Source organism: Gigantopelta aegis, chromosome 9 (assembly GCF_016097555.1).
Source record: "Gigantopelta aegis isolate Gae_Host chromosome 9, Gae_host_genome, whole genome shotgun sequence".
Taxonomy (NCBI): Eukaryota; Metazoa; Mollusca; class Gastropoda; order Neomphalida; family Peltospiridae; genus Gigantopelta; species Gigantopelta aegis.
Genome location: NC_054707.1, coordinates 57,929,411 through 57,955,005, shown reverse-complemented (window position 1 = coordinate 57,955,005; position 25,595 = coordinate 57,929,411). Strand labels below are relative to the sequence as shown.

Genomic DNA, 25,595 nt, shown 5'->3' with positions numbered 1-25,595 from the left:
CATATTCGGTGTTGCCACTTGTCACATTGTAGCGCTTCTTGTCTTGGTCGAACAGTATACACATTGAGCTTCCATACCATGTAGAGTCGTTCGCAGAATTCAGAGTGATATATTTGCATTTATAAGTTTCTTGTTTTACAGTAATTACTCATTGTACTACACCCCGATCGTTGTCCTTTCCTCCAGGGTAAGTTTAATTTAGTATAATATTTTTATACAATTTTAGACCGCCCGGCCTAAAATAGTGTCTACTAAAATTTATATTATGAATCAATAGTATTTATACTTTCTTATTAGAACGACACATCAAAAATATTAAAGTTCCCTGTATTTAGTGTAAAATTCAAAATTATCCCATATTCCAACCCTCTCCCCCTGGTCCAACCACTGGCCATGCCAGAGATTGGACCGGAGGGGGACATGCCTGAACCTTAGTGGACATAGGCATGCTAAAACTGATCTGAACCTGAACCACCCAATTAACTTCACTCGGAACCATGGCAGACTCACCTTGTGTGGTTTGTCACGCCGTGGAATGCGACTCTAGCCAACAATGGACACATAGGACATGCGACACAAAATATATAATATGACACGAAAATAGGTGACCACATGTGACACGAAAATAGGTGACTGCCGTTGACGCACAAACTGCGGTTGACTGGCAAATAGTTGACTGATGGTGACATAAATAAGAAGCATGTATACAAAACAAGTGTCAAAATACACATTTAAGAGAAATATCAAAGTATATCTGCATATCCAAACATCCTCATACGAGTTCACCGTTATTTTTTACATAGCCTGCAAGTTCGTTTTCCATACGAGTTTTCCCGTTCACACAAAATGTAATAATATTTCAGACTCGCTCTATGATTACATCTGTATGTGATTTTCTAACGGGAACTCTTAGTAAAATCTATTTAAAAAAGCACAAAACACGCATTATTTAAAAAAAATTTAATAACAAAATACGCATTATTTTAATAATGACAACAATGCCATATATAGCATACAACAAGCATTTTAAAAATGTAAACTGAAGCAAATGGACCTTTTAATATTTCATCATAAATCTTCTTTAGCATAGATGTAAACATGACACGTCAATGGATATTACAGAGGCCAATTTCGCAAATTTGCAAAAAAAAGCCCCCCCCCCCCCCCCAAGCACTTTATAACTAATATGTCCTATCGACAATATCATTGTGTAGGCTAGTCTTTGTACTTATTAATATAAAATACATCAGGCCGTAGAAAATGGGATGGTGTGAGGGGAGGGGTTCTTTAAAATATTGCACATAATAACATATACATATAAATGGTGTTTATGGTTGATAAAGGGTTACAAATTGATAACCTATATCTGATTTGCAACTAGAGTCACGTAAACAAATTTATTCATCATTCACAAACATAAACATGAGGGCGAAACGACCCGGTATGGGGGCGAAACGACACGAGGCAAAACGACACGGAGCGATCGGGTATAAGGGCGAAACGACCTGATACCGCCCACGACAGGCGTGCGCTACAACAGCTTGTTCTGAATGTGCACGTAAAACCCTATGACCTGACCTGACCTTATTGTCAGCGCTAAAAATGCTAGATGAATACACGACCAACAATAACAGCTGCCTTGTTAGCTCGCGTGTCCTCTAGCGCTTGTCTAGGCCAGTCAACTAGTGTCAAGGCTAGCACATTTTTAAGCTATTGCATGTCTAACACATGGTTATTTAGACACTGTAATGGAAAATTTAACAAAAACACACATTTTTATCTTATTATTGTTCATTGGCTATATGTTGAATTCCGAATCAACGATAAACGAATCAAAATATTAATTATGCCCGTTACGGCATTGAAAGAGAATAAACATATGCAGTGATCCATCCATGTTTGTCTGATATATTGTACAGTTCGTCGATATACTTGAACAGATTGTGGTTTCCTCTACTTAGAAAGAATCATGCAGCTGTATTATGGTGTTGTTTTTATTGCTAAATGAGTAACCGAGAAAAACAATATCGCAAAACCACCACCACCACTAACAATACAAAATCCCTACTATATGTAACAACCCCCCCCCTACACACACACACACACACACACACACACACACACACACACACAAAAACATTAGCCTGAGAAAACATATTCCACCATGAAGTCTTTTTCATTTGAGAGATAGTTGTAAAATACTGAATGAAATAATTTTTGGGTTCCTCTGATCCCATGGTCATGGCCTCGATTTAAGCTTTTTCATCTTAATAAATAAAACATTTGTGCATAATTTCAGTTGCCTTTGACCTAAAAAGTAAAAAAAGCAGAAAAAAAAGAAGCTAAATGATATTTATCTAAATCCTCATTAAAAAAATAAAAAATAAAAAATAAAAAATATTTTTGGGGTTTACACAAATTTTGGGAGAATGACCCAAATAGAAAAATAGAGCACTTATAAGTTCTATGATATATATAGCATCTTTAACCTCCTATCTGAATCTTCTAGACCCGATTTCGGGCTACATATATATCTTTTTTGCATTTTATTGTAATGATTTAGAATACAATGTGAAAACGAATTTCCTACAGCACCATGGGCGGATCCAGGAAATATTTTTAGGGGGGGGGGGACCAAAAAAGAAGGGCACATTGACTCGTCAAAAGGGCACCTTACTACAAGTTTTGATATTTACAATTAATATGAATTCCTACAGTTCTACGTCATAATATACTAGCAATAATGAAGTAAATTGGCGTCACTCGCGTTAGAACCTCAATGGGGCCCCATTGAGACTCAATAACACAGACACATATCTGCAAGCTTGCGCATGTACACGAAAATCTTGATTTCATTTATCTACAATATAATTATTGTTTACTTAAAAAAAAAAAATTCTACAAACAAAAAGGGCACTTGGACATTTTGAGGGCACTTGAACAATTTTTTTGGGGGACGCATCCCCCTGGTCCCCCCCCCCCCTTGGATCCGCCCATGAGCACATGTATCCGCGTTTTTGATAATTTATTTAATATCGAAACGTGAACGCGAAATTAGTAATAGTGTCGCAGAGCAGCATGTGCTATATACGGTTTCTACATCACAATTATTATTTTTAACCGTAATAACATTAATTCAGTTTTGTTAATTTGATCAAGATGAAGGAAGAAAGGAAATGTTTTACCGTATTTAACGATGCACTCAACACATTTTATGTACGGTTATATGGCGTCGGACATATGGTTATGAACTACACATATATTGAGCCGGCCCGTACGCGGGGGGGGGGGGGATGGGTGCGAGGGCCTGTTGAGAAAGGAAACTCGCTGTCGCCACTTCATAGGCTACTCTTTTTGATTAGCAGCATGGGATCTTTTATATGCACCATCCCACAGACATGATAGCACATACCACGGCCTTTGATATACCAGTCGTGGTGCACTGGCTGGAACGAGAAATAGCCCAAAAGGCCCACCGACGGGGATCGATCCCACACCGATCGCGCATCAAGCGAGCGCTTTACCACTGGGCTACGTCTCGCCCCTTGATCAAGATGAGAAGGGCCCATAAAAGATTTCATAGATACGGTGCTCTAAACATCACGAAAGAAATTACCAATATAGAATACTGTTGACTCAAGTTCCCGTCAAGATCACACGTGTACTTTGGCAGCTGGCTCCGTTATTATTTAGTGATGCCAAAGAATAAATTTAAAAAGAAGTCTGGATTATCACTTGGTATAATTACTTAAATACAGTTGATGTTCTTCCAAAAGATGTCTTGCCATCTTATCTGTTAATTAGAAATAAACGGTCCGACGAATTAACTGAAACGATGCAAATGAAACCTAAAATCCAAAGTGAAAGTAGACCCCATAAATAAATCAATCAACCATTTGACTTGTGCTTACATCCACTGAAGGTTCAAAAACGACTTACTTGGGCACAACCTCTAGCGGATGTGTCCAAGACTGGGTGTGTGAGTAGGCCCTACAATTGCCAACCAAAGAAATTTGTGAGTTGATGGTGAAAGAATGTGAAATTTGCCCCCCCCCCCCCCACCATGCAATGTTACTTTAAAAAAAAAAACGTTTTAAAGGAAAATTAACAAGAATGATTCTTCTTAAAGTTTTCTTTATAATTAATACACTACAATTGGCCTCATTCATTATCATTATTAGAAGGAAGGGCACAGTGAATTCCACTTACTCAGATGAGAAAAGGCCATGTCTTATGGCATGTGTAAGCACTCTTAAAATTTAATTAGTTGACAGGGATGTATTAGTACTACTAATACTATTATCAATATGTGAATTGGGAGGGGGCACCCACTAAAATGTGGGGATGGGGCACAAAACATACAGGGCTCACACTGGAACAAACACTGATTAGCCAATTTTCAGATATATTTACAGTATTTCCTTAAATATTATTAATATGTGTTTAATTCAAGGAATTCATATTTTATTAGCCAGACTAAATCTTGTAGCCATGTTGTATAACAAATAGCAGTTGGCTGTTTTAGCAATGGATAGGGTGTAGCTTGAACATAAAAAGTATATGCCACCTCCCTTATTTCTACGTCCTTGCTTGATGAACTAAAATTGGTTTCAGACCTGGGATTCTGTCAAAATATGACCTGCCAAAAGTTTTACAAAAAAACCCATATTGGCTGAAGTTACCTTTATTGATTGACAAAAAAAGAAAAGTTGAGATTGCAGATGTACTTTATTAGTTTCAAACAACAGAATAATGAAATCAAGTTTATTACATACTGGTATGTGTGACGATAATCTGAATTTTTTTTATAGCAACTTCACAAAATAAAGTTGTTATATATTAGCTGAAAACAACAAAATAACAAATTAATTTGTAATATATTAGAGGTGTGAGTTCTAGGCCAGTCGGTAGTGCTCGCCTAAGGTAGTTTGATCATAGTATCGAACCCCTTCAATGGATCCATTCCCTTACTGGGTTTTCCTCCATCCCAACCAGTGCTCCATGACTTTTATATAAAAGGCTGTCGCAGTGTGTTATGTGCTGTCCTGTTTGTAGAAAGATCTAATAGAAACATGTTGGGGGTTTGCTCTAAAACTGGATATAAGTTAATATATTAGAGTATAAGGCTTTGAACAGACTTGACATGAGCATGTATAAGTGATTGTTTTATATTTGAATACTTTGAATAACATGAGGAAAGAGTTCGACCCGTACCCCTCTATATCAAAGTCTCTAAGACTAACCCTAAGCCTAACCTTAAAACTAACACTAATGATTGAAAAGGGGTACGGGTCATTTTTATTTTTTAGTACACATGTTAAAAATTATTTCATATGGTGTTGCAACATTGTGGTTCTTAATATCTTTCTTAAAATTATTTAAAGAAAACTTATATTTTGTTAAGACCTGTAAGCTTTAAGCAGAAGCCACACATACAACTAAACCCTCGCCAGGCAACGTTAATGAACACTGACCCCCGGCAGTCATAAGCCGATCGAAGACAAACCAGTTGTACATTTTGTATGTGTAACACTGCAGTTGGCCCAAAATCAAACCAAATATCGTTGACTATCGACTAATTTTCAAGATTAAAAAATTGAATCGGTGCATCCAATTGCCTGTGCCACACGCCAGTCATTGACTGGATTCGCACTTGCATGTGTGGCCACTAATGGTGATGCAGCTTGATCGTCGGCGAACCATGGAGCAATTAATTAAAACTGATTGCCACTTGTGTGCATTTTTGAACACTGTAAAATGAGATTGGGGTTAACACATGTACTTTTCTCGGCCTTTTTAGTTGATCGGAAGAAAGCCTTAAAGGAAGCTGCACTTGCTTCAAAAGAAAATGAAGAACAGAAAACAAAGAAAACTCCTTCAAAATATTCTGTATCTCAACTTCTTGACAAGGTAAGCATGTTGTACATATGTATTTGTAGTGCTTCTGTGGGAACACAATGGGAACACAATGCTCAGACATCAAAATAACATAATGTAGTGTCTGGTACAAGTTACCACAGACCTTAGTGAAACAAATTGATAAAAGTTTAAATTTATATTTACTAATAAAAAACCCTTTCACAGATACACTATTACTATGTCAGTGTGACATTATGTTTTTATTTGTGCAAATATGAACCAAAAACAACACTCACTGTTAACAACTCTTTCACAAATAAAGTAATTCTATGTTATGGTGACATTATGTTTTTATTCATGTAAGTATGAACCAAAAACAACAACAGTGTGCACATTTTTGTTTGACCCACAATGTAAGATATGTATCAAGTATTATAGCACTCCTTAATTTCTGTTTGACCCACAATGTAAGATATGTATCAAGTATTATAGCACACCTTAATTTCTGTTTGACCCACAATGTAAGATATGTATCAAGTATTATAGCACACCTTAATTTCTGTTTGACCCACAATGTAAGATATGTATCAAGTATTATAGCACTCCTTAATTTCTGAATACAAAAATAACAATTCGGTTTCATCATAAATATTTCCACGTGTGAAAAACCCCATTAAAATAAGTTTGAGTATTTTTAAAGCAAATTGGTATTTAAATATATATATATATATATTTTTTTTTATTCAAAGTAATTTTGTTTTTCAGGCAGAAGACTGCATCAATGAATTTCAGTATGAAGTGGCTCAGAAGTTCTGCCAACGAGCTTTGGAGATGGAACCAGATAACGTGCGAACTCTGGAAACAACTGGAAATCTTTTAATGGAGTTAGGAGACCCAGATGGGGCAAAACAAGTATTATATCTTTCTTTACAAAATTTTAAATACTTCTCTGGGATATAATATTTATATTAATGTAAAAATCAGTAGAACTTGCCTAAATGGATCATTTTGGGATCTAAACCTGGTTTAGAGAGGTATCAGGTATATCCAGGATTTGCATTTTAATGACCTTTTTATAAATACAGTTGACACTCAAGGGACCTGGCAAAAGTGGCCATTATGGACAGGTGGCTGTTATATACAGGTAAATAAAAACATATGAAATAGTTTACAATGAAAGGTACTACTAAACTGAAATGCATAAAAGTACCAATAGTTGTCACAATACTATATATTACAGGCCTTTCCCCAGGATTTTTTTAAGGCGCTTACATATTTAGCATCATTATAACACAAAAATCAAGCCAAAAGAAGTGGGGTAGTGGGTTGAAAACAATTAAGTGTTTGCCTTCAATCCATCAAATCATGTTGGGGTTGTTTTTGTGGGGTGGGTTTTTTTTTTTTTTTTGGGGGGGGGGAGGGGTTTAAAACTTTTAAAAAAAAACCCCACCAATTCCCCACCCCCAACAATTTCATAATTTGCGCCATGTTGTTGCTGTTGATTTCAGCGTCGTGTTAAATGCTTGTTGTGATTTCTGCTTGTAAAATACCTAAGCTAAGAATGCTGACTTCACAGTATATTCGACCGGCCTCGGTGGCGTCGTGGCAGGCCATCGGTCTACAGGCTGGTAGGTACTGGGTTCGGATCCCAGTCGAGGCATGGGATTTTTAATCCAGATACCGACTCCAAACCCTGAATGAGTGCTACGCAAGGCTCAATGGGTAGGTGTAAACCACTTGCACCGACCAGTGATCCATAACTGGTTCAACAAAGGCCATGGTTTGTGCTATCCTGCCTGTGGGAAGCGCAAATAAAAGATCCCTTGCTGCCTGTCGTAAAAAAGAGTAGCCAATGTGGCGACAGCGGGTTTCCTCTAAAAACAGTGTCAGAATGACCATATGTTTGACGTCCAATAGCCGATGATAAGATTAAAAATCAATGTGCTCTAGTGGCGTCGTTAAATAAAACAAACTTTACTTTTTTTTCACAGTATATTCCATTTATAAAAAAACAACCAAAAACACCCCAAAACATTAATAAAATAAAATTTTAATTTTTTTTTTTAAAATCCAGCTAACTTATTAAATGTCACCTCACAGTTTAACAAATATATATCTAGCATTATCTAACAAATATGATTATTGTAAACTAATTCAGTGTACGTTTTAACTGCAATTTGTATAAATACTGCATGTTCATTTCCCGTGATCGCGATCTCAGTGCGTGCTCTCGACCATAGGTACAAAATTAACAAAGACAAAGGAAATAACGAAACTGCAGTTAGGAATTCATTGATGCAAACAACTATTGTTTTTCTACACATTTACATCAAGGTTTACTCCTGTGTAATTGTATTGTTCATATCCGCAACACTATCTCTTGACACGTGGGTGTCAGCTGACTCTGAAGCGTGACGTATATTACGCCGAGAGCTTTCCTCAGTTCAGCCAATGAACGTTCTTCCTAACGTTCGCGAACTATTTGATTGGTGTCCATCGTGTCCATTTGGTTTAACGTGAAGCGCACAAACCAGTGTAGCAAACGTTTTGTTTCCGCTCGGTCTGGCTGAACTTAGCCCTTGGGATAGCCGACATGTCTTTCGGCCCTGAACTGGCATGTGTATTCAAATTGACATGCACCGTCGGTTTGTTTTTATTACTATGGTAAGACTTTACAAAATTAAAATAGCAAATTACATATCTTCCAGACATTGAGTCGCCGTCACATTGCTGTCATACATGTCGAATGCATGCAGTTAAAATTAATAACCTTGATTATTAAAATTAGCAAACATCATAAGGCATACGCTGTATTCTGGATAACACCATTTCTCGTTACCGATCGCGAGATCGCTATTACGCTAATTGAATATTTGGTATTATTATGTATGACATTGAGGTGTCGAATAGATTATGTAACCGTTTGTTCACATCAGAAGATAGAAAATGGCTCAGCCAAAATTTTAGCCACTTGCAAATTTTATTAGCCATTTTTTTGTAAAAATAATTTTTAATTAGCCGATGGCTAAATTGGTTACCGACAGCGCGAGCCCTGGATGTTTTCAGTGTGTTTTGGGAAGGGGGTGTTAGGATAGAAATTACTGATTGCCAACTTAACTGTACTATTAAAAAGTGCTTCACCTATTGTTTATTGAGTTAAATAGTACAGTTGATTCTGTCAATGGGCATCTTCTTTGATCGGCCTTGAAGCTTGATTGCTCGGCACGGGAATCCCAAGCATACAGACATTATTACAACAAGCAGTTATCTGGCGGATTAGTAGTAGCCGATCACCTGTACCACGTGACCAGCACAAGCCCGCCGACAATTAAAACGGTGCGATCAATGGACCTCAAAGTGAACATCTAAAGAATTGCAGAGATACCAAATGGAAGTGTGATAATGTGTGGTGAATGACGTTACGGATCACAGCTCCATTGTTTTGTATACATGTTACAAATTAAGCCGACACGGTCCTGCAGTTAAGGCGCTTACTAGACATGAAGGCGCTTACTTGGCTGGCTAAGGGAGCACGGGCCGTGTCGGCTTATCGCTCTAGGGAAACCCCTGTATTAAGAAAACAAAACACCCTGAGAAAATATATATACTATTTACTACATACAAATTTTCAAAATATAAATAGAAAATATTACATGTGGATATGTTTTGGTTTATTTAGGTTTTTAATAAATGGAGGAAAATTTGTGACGAAGAAATTTGGACAGTTTTAACAGGATCTTGTTTTGTCAGGATCAGGTTAGGCAAGTTTAGCCATGTGAATTGTTTTTTGTTTAATAGTCTTTTTGATTACATCAGTTTTAACTTCTTTTTATACTTCAGTGTTTTGGCAGAGCCGTGGAAGTTTCACCGGATAGTGGTTATGCTAAGTACATGTGTCTTGGTCAGCTGTTTGAAGGTGTGCAGGCTGTGGAGTGCTACCAGAAGGGGATACAACTCATGGTTAAGGAAAAACAGGAGCAGCAGGCACAAGAGGTTAGAACTTGAAGTGTTTGAAATAAATGCCGTTGGATATAATTATTAAATAAATTATTATTACCTCAAGTAAAATGTATAATAACTTCATATTGTCTGGTATATCTAAAAAATTAATTTAACTGTTTTTAATTGACCATCCACACTATTTTTCTTCAAGTAACATGTCATTCTTTAAATACAGTTGCTAATGAAATTAACATAAATGCTTAAAATGTGGGACACATATTTCACTGTTAAATGTCGGAATGAATAAAAATGCATGACATCAGATTTATTTATTATCTATACTGATAGTAAATCATACATGTATATTAAAAACTGTAGTAACTGTTATGTTTGTGTTTTGCATAAGGAGGGATGAGAAGGCAATATTGCAACTTTAAAGTCTACATTCCTGTTATCAGAAGCAGGGCTCGAACTTAAGAATTTCTCTCCAACGGCAATTTAAAAACAAAATTGCCGTGGGTGAAACGACCCACCAATGGCAATTTAAAGCCTGCCCATGGCAATTTAAAGCCTGCCCATGGCAATTTTTGTAAAAATTATTTTTGCAACAAATAAACACAACTGAAAGGTTATTTTGCTGTATATAGACATATTTTAAATGCACTACTGGCATATAATGTACACCAAGCGTAAAAATATGGCCATCATTGAGGAGCTTTACCGAGGGCACTTTTGTGCCATCAGTGATGCTCCTGACCATCAGTAATTTAAAGGAAATGTTTTATTTAACGAGGCACTCAACACATTTCATTTACGGTTATATGGCATCAAACCTATCATTAAGAACCACACAGATATTGAGGAAGGAAACCCGCTGTCGCCACTTCATGGGCTAATCTTTTCGATTAACAGCTAGGGATATTTTATATGCATCATCCCATAGACAGGATAGCACATACCATGGCCTTTGATGTACCAGTCGTAGTGCTCTGGTTGGAGCGAGAAATAGCCCAATGGGTCCACTGACGGGGATTGATCTCAAACCGACCGCACATCAAGCGAGCGCTTTACCACTGGGCTATGTCTCACCCCGCAATTTATATCTCAGTGACAGCAATTGCCGTCGGTGCTGTCATTAAGTTTGAGCCCAGGGAATGCAGTTGTATGGCACTTTAAATGGTTGTGTTCTGGAATGTTTCAAAACATTTCACTGTGAAGAGTTATGTAACATTTTCAAAATAATGTGTTATATTCATAAAATGTAAAGTTTATGGTTTTGCTTTGTTTAACAACATTATAAGAGCACATTGATTAATAAATCTTCAGCTATTGGATACCAAACATTTGGTAATTCTGACTTATAGTCTTTAAATGGAACGTACATAGGAAACTTACATATGTACCTTCCCACACACAGGACAGCACACACCATGGCCTTTGATGTAACAGCTGTGGGCAGTAAGTAAATCCAGACAGTCATTGCTAGTTCGTTTCTAGATGATTAAAACAAATCTAGTGTTTATTATTAAAGACAAAAAACAGAAAACTCAATAATGTTGGAAAATTATGTCTTGATGTAAAGGTGTGGAAGTGGTGACGAGCATTAAATATTTTTTTTAGAAAGATGGTGATCTTAGTGTTATAAAAAGTTTCATGGTGAAAAAGTGTAGTCCAAAAGGGTAGCCTACAGCAAAGTAAAATACCCCCCCCCCCCCCCCCCCCAAGAAAAACAAAATATTTATGTTGGTAAAATTACTTCACAGTTACAGCAAAAGGGATGGGGCTGTTGACAAAGGTGTTTTCCAAATTTTAGATGTTAAAGAATCTTAAATAGGTGAAAGGACAGTGAAAAAAAATCCCTGATTTTGTATTATATGTTGAATGACCCTAAAGACATACACTAAATAATAGCCTAGGAAATAGCCACATAAAGATTAATATTCTTGTTGTTTACAGATATCTGCCGCCTGTCGAGGTGGTGATCAAGTGACTGATCTGGATATCTCCAATGCGTATTGTGCTATCGGTGAACTCTACATGACGGACCTATGGTACATTGTAGTTAATCTTTGAAAACTTTGATAAAAGGACAGAACTTTCCAAGAAGATTGATACGTTAAGTTACTTACAAAAACCTGAAATTGTGATGTAAAATAGATGTCCTTGAGCAGGCCTTTCCCCAGGATTTTTTTAAGGCGCTTACATATTTAGCATCATTATAAGACAAAAATCAAGCCAAAAGAAGTGGGGTAGTGGGTTGAAAACAGCCTTCAATCCATCAAATCATGTTGGGTTTTTTGGGGTTTTTTTTAGTGGGTTTTTTTTTTTGGGGGGGGGGGGTAAAACTTTAAAAAAAAATAACCGATCAATTCCCCACCCCCAACAATTTCATAATTTGGGCCATGTTGTTGCTGTTGATTTCAGCATCATGTTAAATGCTTGTTGTGATTTCTGATTGTAAAATACCTAAGCTAAGAATGCTGACGTCACGGTATATTCATTTATAAAAATAGAAAAAAAAGGTAATAAAATAAAATTTCACGGTCTTTTTAAAATCCAGCTAACTTATTAAATGTCACCTCACAGTTTTACAAATATATATCTAGCATTATCTAACAAATATGATTATTGTAAACTAATTCAGTGTACGTGTAACTGCAATTTGTATAAATACTGCATGTTCATTTCCCGCGATCACGATCTGCATGCGTGCTCACGACCATAGGTACAAAATTAACAAAGACAAAGGAAATAACCGAAACTGCAGTTAGGTATTCATTGATGCAAACAACTATTGTTTTTCTACAAATTTACATCAAGATTTACTTCTGTGTAACTGAATTAAACTGTACTGTTTAATGTCCGCAACGATGTCTCTTGACACGTGGGTGTCGGCTAACTCTGAAGCGTGACGTATATTACGCCAAGAGCTTTCATCAGTTCAGCCAACGAACGTTCTTCCTAATGTTCACGAACTATTTGATTGGTGTCTGTCATGTCCATTTGGTTTAACGTGAAGCACACAAACCAGTGTAGCGAACGTTTTGTTTTCACTCGGTCTGGCTGAACTCAGCCCTTGGGATAACCTGTACCACGTGACCAGCACAAGCCCGCCAACAATTAAAACGGTGCGATCAATGGACCTCAAAGTGAACATCTAAAGAATTGCAGAGATACCAAATGGAAGTGTGATGTGTGGTGAATGACGTTACGGATCACAGCTCCATTGTTTTGTATACATGTTACAAATTAAGCCGACACGGTCCTGCAGTTAAGGCACTTACCAGACATGAAGGCGCTAACTTGGCTGGCTAAGGGAGCACGGGCCGTGTCAGCTTATCGCTCTAGGGAAACCCCTGCTTGAGTAATATTAAGTAATAATTAACAATATTTAAATAATTTTGGAAAGATCCTTTATAGGTTTTATTACTGTCTGTCTATTCCACTTAAAGTTTTTCAAATGGGTTTTTTCAGAATGCCTTGAGCTGTTGAGCTAACATTTTGTGTATAGCTTTATCATGTACTGTTACAGATCAAGTTTAACTTTCATGACAATTTACCCATTTTTCACAGAGTTATGGTCCTTGAATTTAGGAGATATGAAAATTTGTGGGGCCTGGACATGTATTGCTTTAGCAGTACTCTTAGAATGCTTGTATATTTATTTATTTATTTATTTATTAATAAATTAATGTTATTATTTGTTCAGTTTTGAAGAAGATGCAGAAGTGAAATGTGAAGAAGTGGTTGAGAAAGCTGTTTCTTCTGATAAAGAAAACCCTGAAGCCTTTCAGTTGAAAGCTAACTTCTTGTTGTCAAAGGATAAGAAAGAGGTATGCTTAATAATAGGCTGAAATACCGCCACACATTGTTCTCTTGATACTGAAGGGACAGAACCAACAAACTTGAAATATCAGTGGTTTAAGATAAACATAATATTTGTTCATGAAAATTATGCAATGGTTGTCTGCTCCATGGAGTTTGAAATTTTGTCTTTTCATCTTCAGCCAAACTAAAATTATTGTTCCAAATATTTTAGTGTAGACTGTAAAACAGATTTGGTAGGAATTTCGTTAAAGAGAAATAGTTTCATTAATAATTTTTTTAGCAGGCTTTGAAAAAAACTGGGTTTGGTATGAATTGTGTTAGGTATATGTATATGTAAAATGACTGCAAATGTAATTTCAATTCGTCTTAAATTGCAGGAAATGTGTTTTAACAAAAATCAATTTGTCATTTCTTAAAACTTGATGTTATTGCTATACAGGAAGCTAAAGATGCCATAAAGCAGAGTGTATCACTATGGTTACCAAAACTACAAGCAATGGATAAAGAAGATACACTAGAAGAACAGTTTGATCCAGTTCAGGTCAGTTGTTGACAAGATTATGGTGACAAAAAAGTACATTAAAAATAATTATATCTAAAATGCATGTTTGTATATTTAATGAAATTCATAAGCTATTTAAAGCGGGGTACTCATTATGTGATTTGTTGCACCGACTTGTTGCATGCGATTTGTCGTAGCGACTCGAATTGTGTGTGTGGGAAGACATTACATCAAAAGATTCCATGACGTCAAACAAAGCTTGTCAGTTTAAAAATATTTTGCGGGAAATGTAAAAGCATAAAAATGTTCAGTGAAATAAAGAAAACACAAATGTAGACAATTTACTGATGACATTATTTAACAAAACAATTATTTACAACATCGGGTGAATAATAGGTTTTATTAAACCATGAAATCAAGACATTTTAACATGTTTATAAGCAAATGAACAAAACCCAGAAGCGACAAAACTAAACAGGTGTACTTTAATGTTGGCTGAGAGTGTACGATTTGTCATGAGAACATGACATAGAACATGTTTTAATTAGTATAATTCCAACATGACTTGTCGTATAAGACTAAAAGTCGTTTGATTAAGGTGTTCTCAAGGGACGATTTGATCACATGCGACAAGTCGGTACGACTAATCGCATAATGAGAACGCCCCTTAATCCACAGTTTTTATTATTTTAAAAATTTGTAACAAGTATTCTCACTGCATTAACGAGGCTTATTCATTTGCTTAATTTTTTACATTATCTTAATAATATGCAATATACTTTTATGGAAGAGACTGTTTTTTTTTTAATTATGAAAAGAGGAAGGAAAAAAATGGCAGACAGATATTATGAAATACAATATACATATGTGGGAGATATATTATGCAATGCCTTTTATGAGATAAGTATTTAGTTGTGGGTTTTTTTGGTTTTAGTCATTTTCAGTCTGTCATAGAATTTAGTTGTTTTATTAACTGAAATACATGTTTTAATATACAGCAATTTTAATATTATTTAATTAAAAAAAAAATTATAGTGCATTTGAGATCATACATACCTTACATGTAGGTCACTGGGACCCACTTTTCATACATTACTGAACATAACAGGAAAATCTTGTCTGACTGATTTGTTTCACACACCACGTGTAATTCTTATCACCTGTCTCAGATTGTTCACATTTTATGTTTTATATATTTCAGGCTGTCGCAGTCAGTTATGAAAGTCAAGTTTCCACAGGAAAAATTCTTATTGAAGTAGAAGAGTATGAGGTAATAATAGACTTATTATCCACATAGTTCAAGATATTCAGGGAAATATTACCAGTATGACCCATCGTGTGTCATAATGATTTCACATGCACAAAGAATGACATAATTTTGTGAAATGTCATAACTTAATGGGACTTCCAGTGTAAACGCTTATCAAAATGATGTCATTTCTGAAAATGGAGTGTTTCATAGTCTCTTTGTAGTTATGTTTGAAAGTATTTGTGAGAATAATTATTACACTTGCGTGAATCGTACCGATTTTACAAAACTGTGAAGTGTTTATAGAGTTATGGCCCTTTAACTTAGGAGATGCATGTATTCCTTAAGCAGTACACTCAGAATGTTTTTTTAAAAATTAAATCAAATGTATGATTGTTTTTTTTTTTAAATCAGAGACAGAATGTTGTACCTTAGGTCATAGGATAGATCCTTCGGTAGACTGATTTTTTTGGGGTCCCAACCAGTACTTCAAAGGCAGTGATATATACTATCCCGTCGGTATGAAAGCACATATAAAATATTCTTTGCTGCTGCTCTATGGTTAGTAGCCATGTTAGTCACGAAGTACTGTATACTAGATTAGTATTGGGATGTTTTCACTGATATGTAAATTTTTTGAACAATTATTTGTGTCTGCAATGCGTATTTTGAATGAAAATAATGTTAAATTTCATGATTTGAGGTTGTTGTGAAATTTATACAAATGCATTTTCCCCCTGTTGATGATAAAGTGTTCATTTTCTTTTGAAATAAGTTTATATTTATTTTACAGCTTGCGGCAGAAGTTCTTGAGTCGCTGCTTGATCAAAATGACGAGGATCCACAAGTCTGGTATCTGCTGGGCTGGGCAAACTTTCTCCAAGGAGATGACTACAAGGAAAATGCCAGATTCTATCTCAACAAAGCCAAAAAGGTGTAGTACACTTCAGTTGAATAAAACTAATTATAGGCGAGTAGACTTTTAGTAATTCTTTGCTAGTCTCATATTATTTTAGCAACTTTGTTTTTTTGTTTAACGACACCACTGGAGCACATTAATCATCGGCTATTGGATGTCAAACATTTGGTAATTCTGACACAGTCATCAGAGGAAACCCTCTACATTTTTCCTAATGCAGAATGGGATCTTTTATATGCACTTTCCTACAGACAGGAAAACACATATCACAGCCTTTGTCCAGTTGTGGTGCACTGTTTGGAATGAGAAAAAACCAATCAGCTGAATGGATCCACCGAGGTGATTCGATCCTGCGATGCAAGCACCTCAAGCGAGCACTCAACTGACTGAGCTAAATCCCGCCCCTTTTAGCAAGTTGTAATCACAGATGACTTCAAAAAATGGTTTCCATAAAATTTGACCCATGAATCACACACAAAGTTTGCACATGGTGAGATGAACATTCAACTAAGATGCACAATACTTTAGTCTGCAACAATACTTGCCATTTTGTTTGTTCTAAATTTTGTTTAAATGATTAAATTAGAAACATGCCACAACGTCATCATCATACAACAAAATAATCTATATTTCTATTCACCATATTTAAAGCCAAAACATCTACTGGCCCTTAATTAATTTTGTTGAGTATAAAAGAGAAATAAAAATGATTTGCTGGTCACATCGATTAGATTTATCCTTGTAGTGGTTTTCACCACAAATGTCATCAATACATAAGTTCAAACATGGTTATTTAAATACAGGTTTTTAGTGGTGGTAATAATTTATTTTATATGGCATAAAATTACAAAAGGAAAAGAAATGGTTAAGAAAGGATTGTAGATTGTATATGTAATATGTAATGCAATAATTCAATAATTTTGAAGACAATGGTGTTCTGTTTTTCAGGTTTATCACAAAGTGAAGATGAATGACGAAGAACTTCTAAAACACATAGATGAGTTGCTGTGCGAACTAGGACCAGGTACTATTTTTTTCTTATTGAATACAATAATATATCATATCAGTATGTATTCAACGATGAAAAAAACCCCAAAACGGTTATATTATATTTTTAAAATTTTAGATGCATATTTTGCCCACACGTTTTTTAAAAATTATTATTTTTAATTGTAAGAAAAGAGAATTAATCATCTTATTAAACATTATACATGTATTAAAGATAAAATAAAACTATTTTATACACACATGGTCTTTATGATTGGAGTAAAAATTCCTGATATATTTTAAGGTGCTAACTTTTTCAATTCTGATTCTTTATTTTTGCCCAGGTGAAGGTGATGATGATGATGATGAAGAAGAGAATGTGGGAGATGAGGAACCTCAAAGCTCTGATGAAGAAGCAATGGAACACTGATTATTACATCAAGCCACAAAATCCAGTGTCTTTAAGTTAGCAATTCTTTGACCAGTGAAACACTTGCAACCACTGTAGACTAAGCTCGATAATCTCTCATTGCAGATTAATTCTTACAAACATAATAAAGAGATTTGAATTATTTTCCTGGGCTTAGTATGCATGTGCAGATCTCAAATTGCTGTAATGCAGAAACATTTAAAATAAGAGTTGACCTTAGAAAATCTTTAAATGAAGAGTTTTCCTTTCATGTTCTGTAATACTTTAACAATAGGTCACAAGTCTAATTACAGCAGAGACAATGATGATCTTTTACCATACCAATTTGATGATCAGGAAGTTAGAGGTAAAAGCAACAAACATGAAAAATGGCTCACACTGACCTAATTCTAATACACACTGTCCCGACATCCCAAGATGTATTCCACCCCAAGATGTTTAATTAAATTCTGCTTTGAACAACACAAGCTAGACAAATTCATGAACAGAGTAATTGGCATCAGCCTTGGTGATGTGGTGGTAGATAATGGGTTCCTGCTCCTACCTAATGTGAGATGATGTAATGGAGAGATGTCATGCCACTACCAGTGTCTGACAAATGTTTTAGAAAGTCACTAGGTCTTGCAGAAGCTTTGGCTAGTGCCCTACAGTTGATCATTTTCACCAGCCCAATCACTAGCCGGGACAGAGGGTTAATGGATTAAGCCTTCCACTACACCAACCGATCTCTCACCAACCATTAACCTGTCCTGAACAGATGACCCCGATAGCCGAGGTATGTGCCTAGGATAATATTCTTGAACCTTGCATACAACTTGAGGAATATAAAAAAAAGAGAAGAAAGTGCTGTATTGAAAAATAAAAGATCACAATATAGTCAACTTTTCAAAATCCAGCAAAACTTTCCAATTTTTTGTTGGTCTTTGTTAATTTTCATCTGCAGATAAAAGCATGGAAATGTAACTAAAATAAAAGTTTAAAATTGTTCTTGTCCTAGTTTTTTATTTTCCTTTTTTTTTTTTAAAGGAATTTTGGATGCTTGTGAAGCATTAACTGAAAAAGTTTAATCTTTCATAGTATTTAACCGGATGTTTTTACAGCACCCAGTTTTGCAAAAAATTGTAATACTTGTTTCAAACACTTTACTGGATGACATAAAACAACATACATTTAATGCCCAGATAAAACAAAAATGTTTTGACAAACATCACCAATGGCAGAAATGGCAGTATTAACGCCACCATCAAAAGTTTAGTACACTTCGAACTATGATCTGGCAGAATGCTTGGTATAGTGCTACTAGCAAAATTCTTTTTTAACGTTGGTGTCGAAATTTCCTTTAGTGTAAACTGACCATATCTCTAATTACGACCACAGTTTGAAGGGATCATATGGTGAGAATATATTGGGAATCATTATTAAAATCTGCCGCTGTCAAAACAATATGATGGGTAGTTTGTTTATACATGCTCATTCAACTGAAACATGGGTGGGACGTATCCCAGTGGTAAAGCACTCACTCAATGTGCAGTTGGTCTGGGATGCCCATCGGTGGGCCCATTGTTCCAGCCAGTGCACCACGACTGGCATATCAAAAGCCGTGGCATGTACTACAATGTCTGTGGGATGGTGCATATAAAAGATCTCTTGCTGCTAACCGAAAAGAGTGAAGTGGCGACAGTGGGTTTCCTCTCCCAATGTCTGGGTGGTCCTTAACCATAATATATCTGATGCCATATAACTGTAAATAAAATGTGTTGAGTGCGTCGTTAAATAAAACATTTCCTTCCTTTCAACTGAAAAGACTCCCACATTTTTAGTCATGTGCACCTCAATAATGTGATAAATTTTCAGACAAAAACTGTTTCATATTTACTGTGGTATCCCATCACCCATGATTTTAGGTATTAATCTTAAAATGGACGTTTAATAAAACTTTCAGTCATAAAACGATAAAAATTTATTTGTAATTTTATATTTGTTTATATTGCGAGTATACATTTGACCTAATCTCGACCACATGCAAGTCCTATTGACAACCATGTTTAAGAGTAAGTTGGATGGTCGAGGTTAGATCAAATGTACTCATTGTCCTATGTTTAAATATGCTATAAATGTGCCATGCTAGGCCTAAATACGATTACAAACAGGCAAAAAAAGATCACAATATGGTCTACTTTTCAAAATCCAGCAAAACTTTCCAATTTTTTGTTTGTCTTGGTTAAGTTTCATCTGCAGATAAAGCATGAAAATGTAACTAGGACAAGAACTTTTTATTTTAGTTTTTTTTTTTCCTTTAGGAATTTTGGATGCTTGTGAAGCATTAACTGAAAAATTTAATCTTTCATGGTATTTAACCGGATGTTTTTACAGCACCCAGTTTTGCAAAAAGTTGTAATACTTAATTTATAATGCTTGATGCGCGGTCGGTTTGGGATTGATCCCGGTTGGTGGGCCCATTGGGATATTTCGTGCCCAGCCAGTGCGACACGACTGTTATATTGAAGGCTGTGGTATGTGCTATCCTGTCTGTGGGATGGTGCATATAAAAGATCCCTTGCTGCATTAGGAAAAATGTAGCAGGTTTCCTCTGATGACAACTTGTCAGAATTACCAAATGTTTGATATCCAATAGCCGATGATTAATTAATCAATGTGCTCCAGTGGTATTTTCATTTTATAACTATCACATACTTGTTTCAAGCACTTTACTGGATGAAATAAAACAACTTACATTTAATGCCCAGATAAAACAAAATGTTTTGACAAACGTCACCATGGAAGAAATGGCAGTATGAACTCCACTATCAAAAGTTTTGTGCACTTCGAACTATGATCCAGCTGAATGCTTGGTATGGTGCTACTAGCAAATTTCTTTTCTAACATTAGATGATGTCAAAATCTCCTATTAACAGTACCGTAACTAGAATTAAGTTAAAGAAAAGCATTTGCAATAGTCTTTACCAGTCGTAAGAGTGGAAATATTTTGTGTTCAACTGAAAGAAAATGGTGCAAAAAGATGTACATAATGTTTAGAATTTATCTAATGGGATATTTTAGGAACATGACAACTCTTATTTAAGATCATTCTTTATTAAGTAAATGACAGAAATATTCTGCAGTTGTTTTGTCTGATGATTCCAAAGTAGTGTGTCTTTTACCTGATTTCAATTTCAACCATTCTGTTATTAATATAGTGGAATATTTAATTTTGAATGAACTGGTTGGTCCCCACGGTGACTGGAATGAACTGGATGGTTCCACCATAAATCTGCAATTAAATGGTTTGTCCTGACTGTAACTGGAATAATTTGGTTGGTGCCAGCACCGTATTGCACTGTGTATTGTGTAATAAATACTCAAACAGTCAAACTCTGTTTTCACTTTGATGCTGTAGCACTTCTATTCTGTCAAGTACTTGGTGCACAAAAGGTCGCTCTGCAGCATTGGCTGTCATCATCCACATTATCATCTCCTCTAGTGTTTTAGAAAACCTGGAACACAAATCTCAAAACATTGATTTTATATGAATAACAAAACCATTAATGTGTATAATTATAAATAGCATCTTTACAGACTAAAGGGGCCATTCAAATATTAAGTAACACTATGTTTGTCAAAAGTAGACCCCCTTCCTCACCCCGTAATGCTCTGTGACACTAGACCATACACCCCCTAATTCCCTAATTATTATGTAATACTTTGAAACACCCCAATCCCATTCACAAAAAAACAAGTGCAAAAGCACAAATACACATTTTAACTCTTATTTATAATTCTTGGTGTATAAGATATGTCTAGCTATAACTACCTTTACTAAACATTGTTGCCGTGACAGAGCGTTTATGAAAATTAAAAACAAAACACCCCAAAACATTTATTAATTTAAAAAAACCTTTAAATACCCTGTAATACTACATAACATTTGGACCTACACTCACTCATACCCTCAAGCATTACGTACTATTCCACTAACCCCAAAGGTTGTTTTTGTAAGGTCATCACTGCTCCCATCAATTATGTTCAGGGGATTTTGCTAAGGGGTCATTCAACAATTAAGAAATGCACCACCTAGCATTTTAAAAATTACCCTTCCCTTTCATATATTGTTTTTTTATGCGAAGACCACTCCATCTAAAATTATGTACAATAATGCTTATCTATAGCCTTCCTTTCCCTGTCATGACATAATCTGACCAATATTATTGGATGTTTTGTTTGTATTAATGTTTGTCTGGACTGGTAAATCATTCTAGACAGCAAATCATTGTTAAAAAACAAAATAGCAATGACGGCTACATTTTACTTTCAAAATTTTATGTAACTTCCCATAATGTTTCTTAATTCATTTGATGATACCCCTCTACAGTATTGATTGGAAGGCGGCAGGTGTTTACCTGCATTGAGAATGAATAGCCACACAGGCTGCAACAGCCACTACAAGGGTCTGCCACCTCCAAGATTATAACAATCATTCTGAGTACCGGTACTGCTGTTAGGGCAATGCATGTCCACTACCAGACCCAACAAAATCTCCAAAGTTCAAGGGTCATAAATCCATCAAAACTGGGCAAATACCCATGAATGAATGAACATTTAAAGACAACCAAGAAAACTGTGGTTATTGGGTGTTGAGCAATAAATCCCCATGAAGGTCAACTGATCTGTAATGCCACATGATAAATAACCACAAAATCTCAGCTCAATATCTAGAAGCACTATATAAGTAGGACAGGAGACGAATCCTGTCCTGTCTGTATGGACCAGTAGGTGACTTAATACGTGTACTAAGAAAGCATGTATATGACTACAAAAGGTACATTGTAATATTTGTATGTTTTAAGTATTACCGTATATCTTCGCCTGTAAGTCGATCTCGACTATAAGTCGAGTCCCTAATTTCAAGCCCTGAAAACGTATTTTTTTATTGACCCGTTTATAAGTCGACCCATGAAAAACTACTTATAAATATTGAAATATTTCTTATTTTCAGCACATGAGAACAATAATATTTGAACAAAAGAAAATTATTTTACAACACGTTTTGTACATCGCAATATGATCAGACTATTCCAATCAAACTATCATTATTACATAGCATCAAAACGAAATATTCCCTTAGTAGAGAGTGAAAGCTGTTTGACTGTTACTGTATAGTACTGTACAGATGGTTTTGTGCACAGACAACAACTTTATTTATAAACACTGACAACAGATCACTACGATAAAACTGAAAGTATCACGTTTTGCCGCCATATTAATACATGTAAGGAGGATAACTCTGGAAAGTACACTGGTTTTTGTACCAAATGATTTGTGTCCCTATTGGTCTCACTACACAGATGTCAACTGCCATTGAAACCCATGTTAAACTGCCCAACTTCAAGTGAAGATTGCCCATAGAACGGGTTCTCATTGGCACCAACAACATACACCATTGCGAACATACATTATATAAGCATTTATTTTCACTGCAAAATTGAGAACATTTCCGTCTCAGTTTTTTGCTATATGACTGCATCTGGCTGTAGTACCGGTCCGAACAGGTGGTTCATTAATCGATTCACTCTGGCTGTCACGTGCGCTATATACCCATGTCCCAAAAGGTCGATGCACAATATTACAAAATAACATGGGCAAAATACAGCCAGAAGGCTTACCATTAAACATACATATTGTTTTAATTCTTCACCATTTCCTAGAAGTGAATATGTGAACCATAACATGTGTCACAATTAGGAACTATAGTGGACCGTGATGAATGAACTCTCACCCGGAAGTGATCTGTGTAGTGAGACCTTAAAGTCTAGTGACCAATTCTGTCAAACTTGGTTTGAAGTCAGTTTGATAATTTGGGTCATTTACACCATGAAAAGCTATACTAGAGCCGTGTAACTTATGAACTCTAACCAATACACCAAAAGATAGATGTACCATACCATCCAATAAAACTTCATATCACATTGTTACTCCTTGGTCATCCACACAGTAGATGGCCATCAAACAAGCAGCCACTATATGGTAATGTATGACCTTGTTGGTAGTTCTGATATGGGGAACATACAAAGAAGATAATTATCTAGTTAGTTCATTAAAAATATTAGTTTCCATCAATTGTTGCTATGGGCAACAATTGTTTCATAATGAAGTGTTGAAATCCTGGTTTTTTCTGTATATTTCAGCATGACGATCCACATATTGTTAATGGCAGACACAAATTCTACTTTCATAGTAGAAAACTATGTTATATATTCACAATACCATCAAAACTGTTTGTCATTATGACTGTACATTTGAAAAAAATCATTATGCACAAAATCACAGAAATTAGGGTGATTTGGATATTGACCTTGTGACCTTGAATTTTGACCTTTTACAATGAGAAACTCAGTGTTAGACACTCAGATTAATTTATTTATTACATGTAAGAACACTAGAATATACATTTTGACAAACACACCCCTAAAAAATAAAAATAAAATAAAAATAAAAATAATAAAAATAAATAAAATTGACATGTTTGCAATATTTACCCAAACAGGGCCCCCATACACTTGGCTGAAATCAACATCGATGTAATTACCTTTTATAAGGATGCTACACTTGTACATTTTCATTTTGGCTTGCTAAAGTTATATATTTTGGGATAAACAGTAATTTCATGTTTTACATTATGGTCTCACTACACAGATGTCATCTGCCATTGAAACCCATGTTAAACTGCCCAACTTCAAGTGAAGATTGCCCATAGAACGGGTTCTCATTGGCACCAACAACATACACCATTGCGAACATACATTATATAAGCATTTATTTTCACTGCAAAATTGAGAACATTTCCGTCTCAGTTTTTTGCTATATGACCGCATCTGGCTGTAGTACCGGTCCGAACAGGTGGTTCATTAATCGATTCACTCCGGCTGTCACGTGCGCTATATACCCATGTCCCAAAAGGTCGATGCACAATATTACAAAATAACATGGGCAAAATACAGCCAGAAGGCTTACCATTAAACATACATATTGTTTTAATTCTTCACCATTTCCTAGAAGTGAATATGTGAACCATAACATGTGTCACAATTAGGAACTATAGTGGAACGTCATCAATGAACTCTCACCCGGAAGTGATCTGTGTAGTGAGACCATTGCTCTAGATAAGTGAACTGCAGAGATCAGTCTATTTTAAGGGAAAGCTTAGTAATATTCATGAAGTTAATCACCGCCAAAACATTGTTTGAACAACCATTAATGCCAGTGACCAGATTTCAAAATAAACTCAGGCAACAGGTAGTTAGTATTGTTTACATTTTTACTATTAGTTATGACTTAATTTAACTAAGTGGACTGTTGTCTTGGCATGTGAGTGAGATCGTACGCCTTTTCGCATAACCAAAACCGTTCTAATGCCAAAAAAAAATAGGTTATAAAAAATAAATGTGTCAAATTAACATATTTGAGTATAAATACATGGCATACTTCAACAATAAAACTTGTAAAATAATCCCTAAAACAGTAATATTTTTTGGTGAACTTTTTTTACCCTCTTATAAGTCGACCCCCCAAGTTATAAAATAATTTTTGGGTGAAAAAAATTCGACTTGTAGGCGAAGATATACGGTATACACTGACTTATGAATATGTACTCTGACCAAAGAAAAACATTTTAATTCTTTGTTACCACATGCATTTATTTCTACACAGGGCAGGTCGTAGCCCAGTGGTAAAGTGTTCGCTTGATGCACAGTCGGTCCAGAATCAATGCCCATCGGTGGACCCACTGGGTTATTTCTCATTCCAGCCAGTGCTCCACAACTGGTGAAACAAAGGCTGTGGTATGTACTATCCTGTCTGTGGGATGGTGCATATAAAAGATCCC

The 25,595-nt window shown here is 35.6% G+C and overlaps 2 protein-coding genes across 3 annotated transcripts in view; one reads left to right on the top strand and one right to left on the bottom strand.

Moving 5' to 3' along the window:
* The first annotated feature begins 3,620 nt into the window (after window positions 1-3,620).
* Window positions 3,621-18,701, top strand: LOC121381935 (probable assembly chaperone of rpl4). Its single transcript, XM_041511359.1, has 11 exons — window positions 3,621-3,738; window positions 5,801-5,910; window positions 6,625-6,771; window positions 9,700-9,852; window positions 11,758-11,852; window positions 13,511-13,634; window positions 14,069-14,170; window positions 15,333-15,401; window positions 16,174-16,314; window positions 17,248-17,323; window positions 17,631-18,701. Exons 1-11 carry the CDS (start codon window positions 3,696-3,698, stop codon window positions 17,714-17,716), a joined length of 1,146 nt encoding a protein of 381 aa, XP_041367293.1. The 5' UTR covers window positions 3,621-3,695; the 3' UTR covers window positions 17,717-18,701.
* Window positions 18,702-20,793: 2,092 nt separating this feature from the next.
* LOC121381886 (serine/threonine-protein kinase 16-like) overlaps window positions 20,794-25,595 on the bottom strand; it is a 25,427-nt gene continuing 20,625 nt past the window's right edge. For both annotated transcript variants that reach the window (XM_041511282.1, XM_041511280.1), the window contains exon 8: window positions 20,794-21,210. In XM_041511282.1, coding sequence (XP_041367216.1) covers window positions 21,084-21,210 — 127 coding nt within the window. In that variant the 3' untranslated portion in view covers window positions 20,794-21,083. The remainder of the gene's footprint in view (window positions 21,211-25,595) is intronic.

Coding starts and splice junctions, on each gene's coding strand:
- LOC121381935 (XM_041511359.1), top strand. CDS start 3,696: ATGCCAAAGAATAAATTTAAAAAGAAGTCTGGATTATCACTTG. Junction 9,853..11,757: donor AGGAGCAGCAGGCACAAGAG/GTTAGAACTTGA, acceptor TGTTGTTTACAG/ATATCTGCCGCCTGTCGAGG. Junction 16,315..17,247: donor ATCTCAACAAAGCCAAAAAG/GTGTAGTACACT, acceptor TCTGTTTTTCAG/GTTTATCACAAAGTGAAGAT.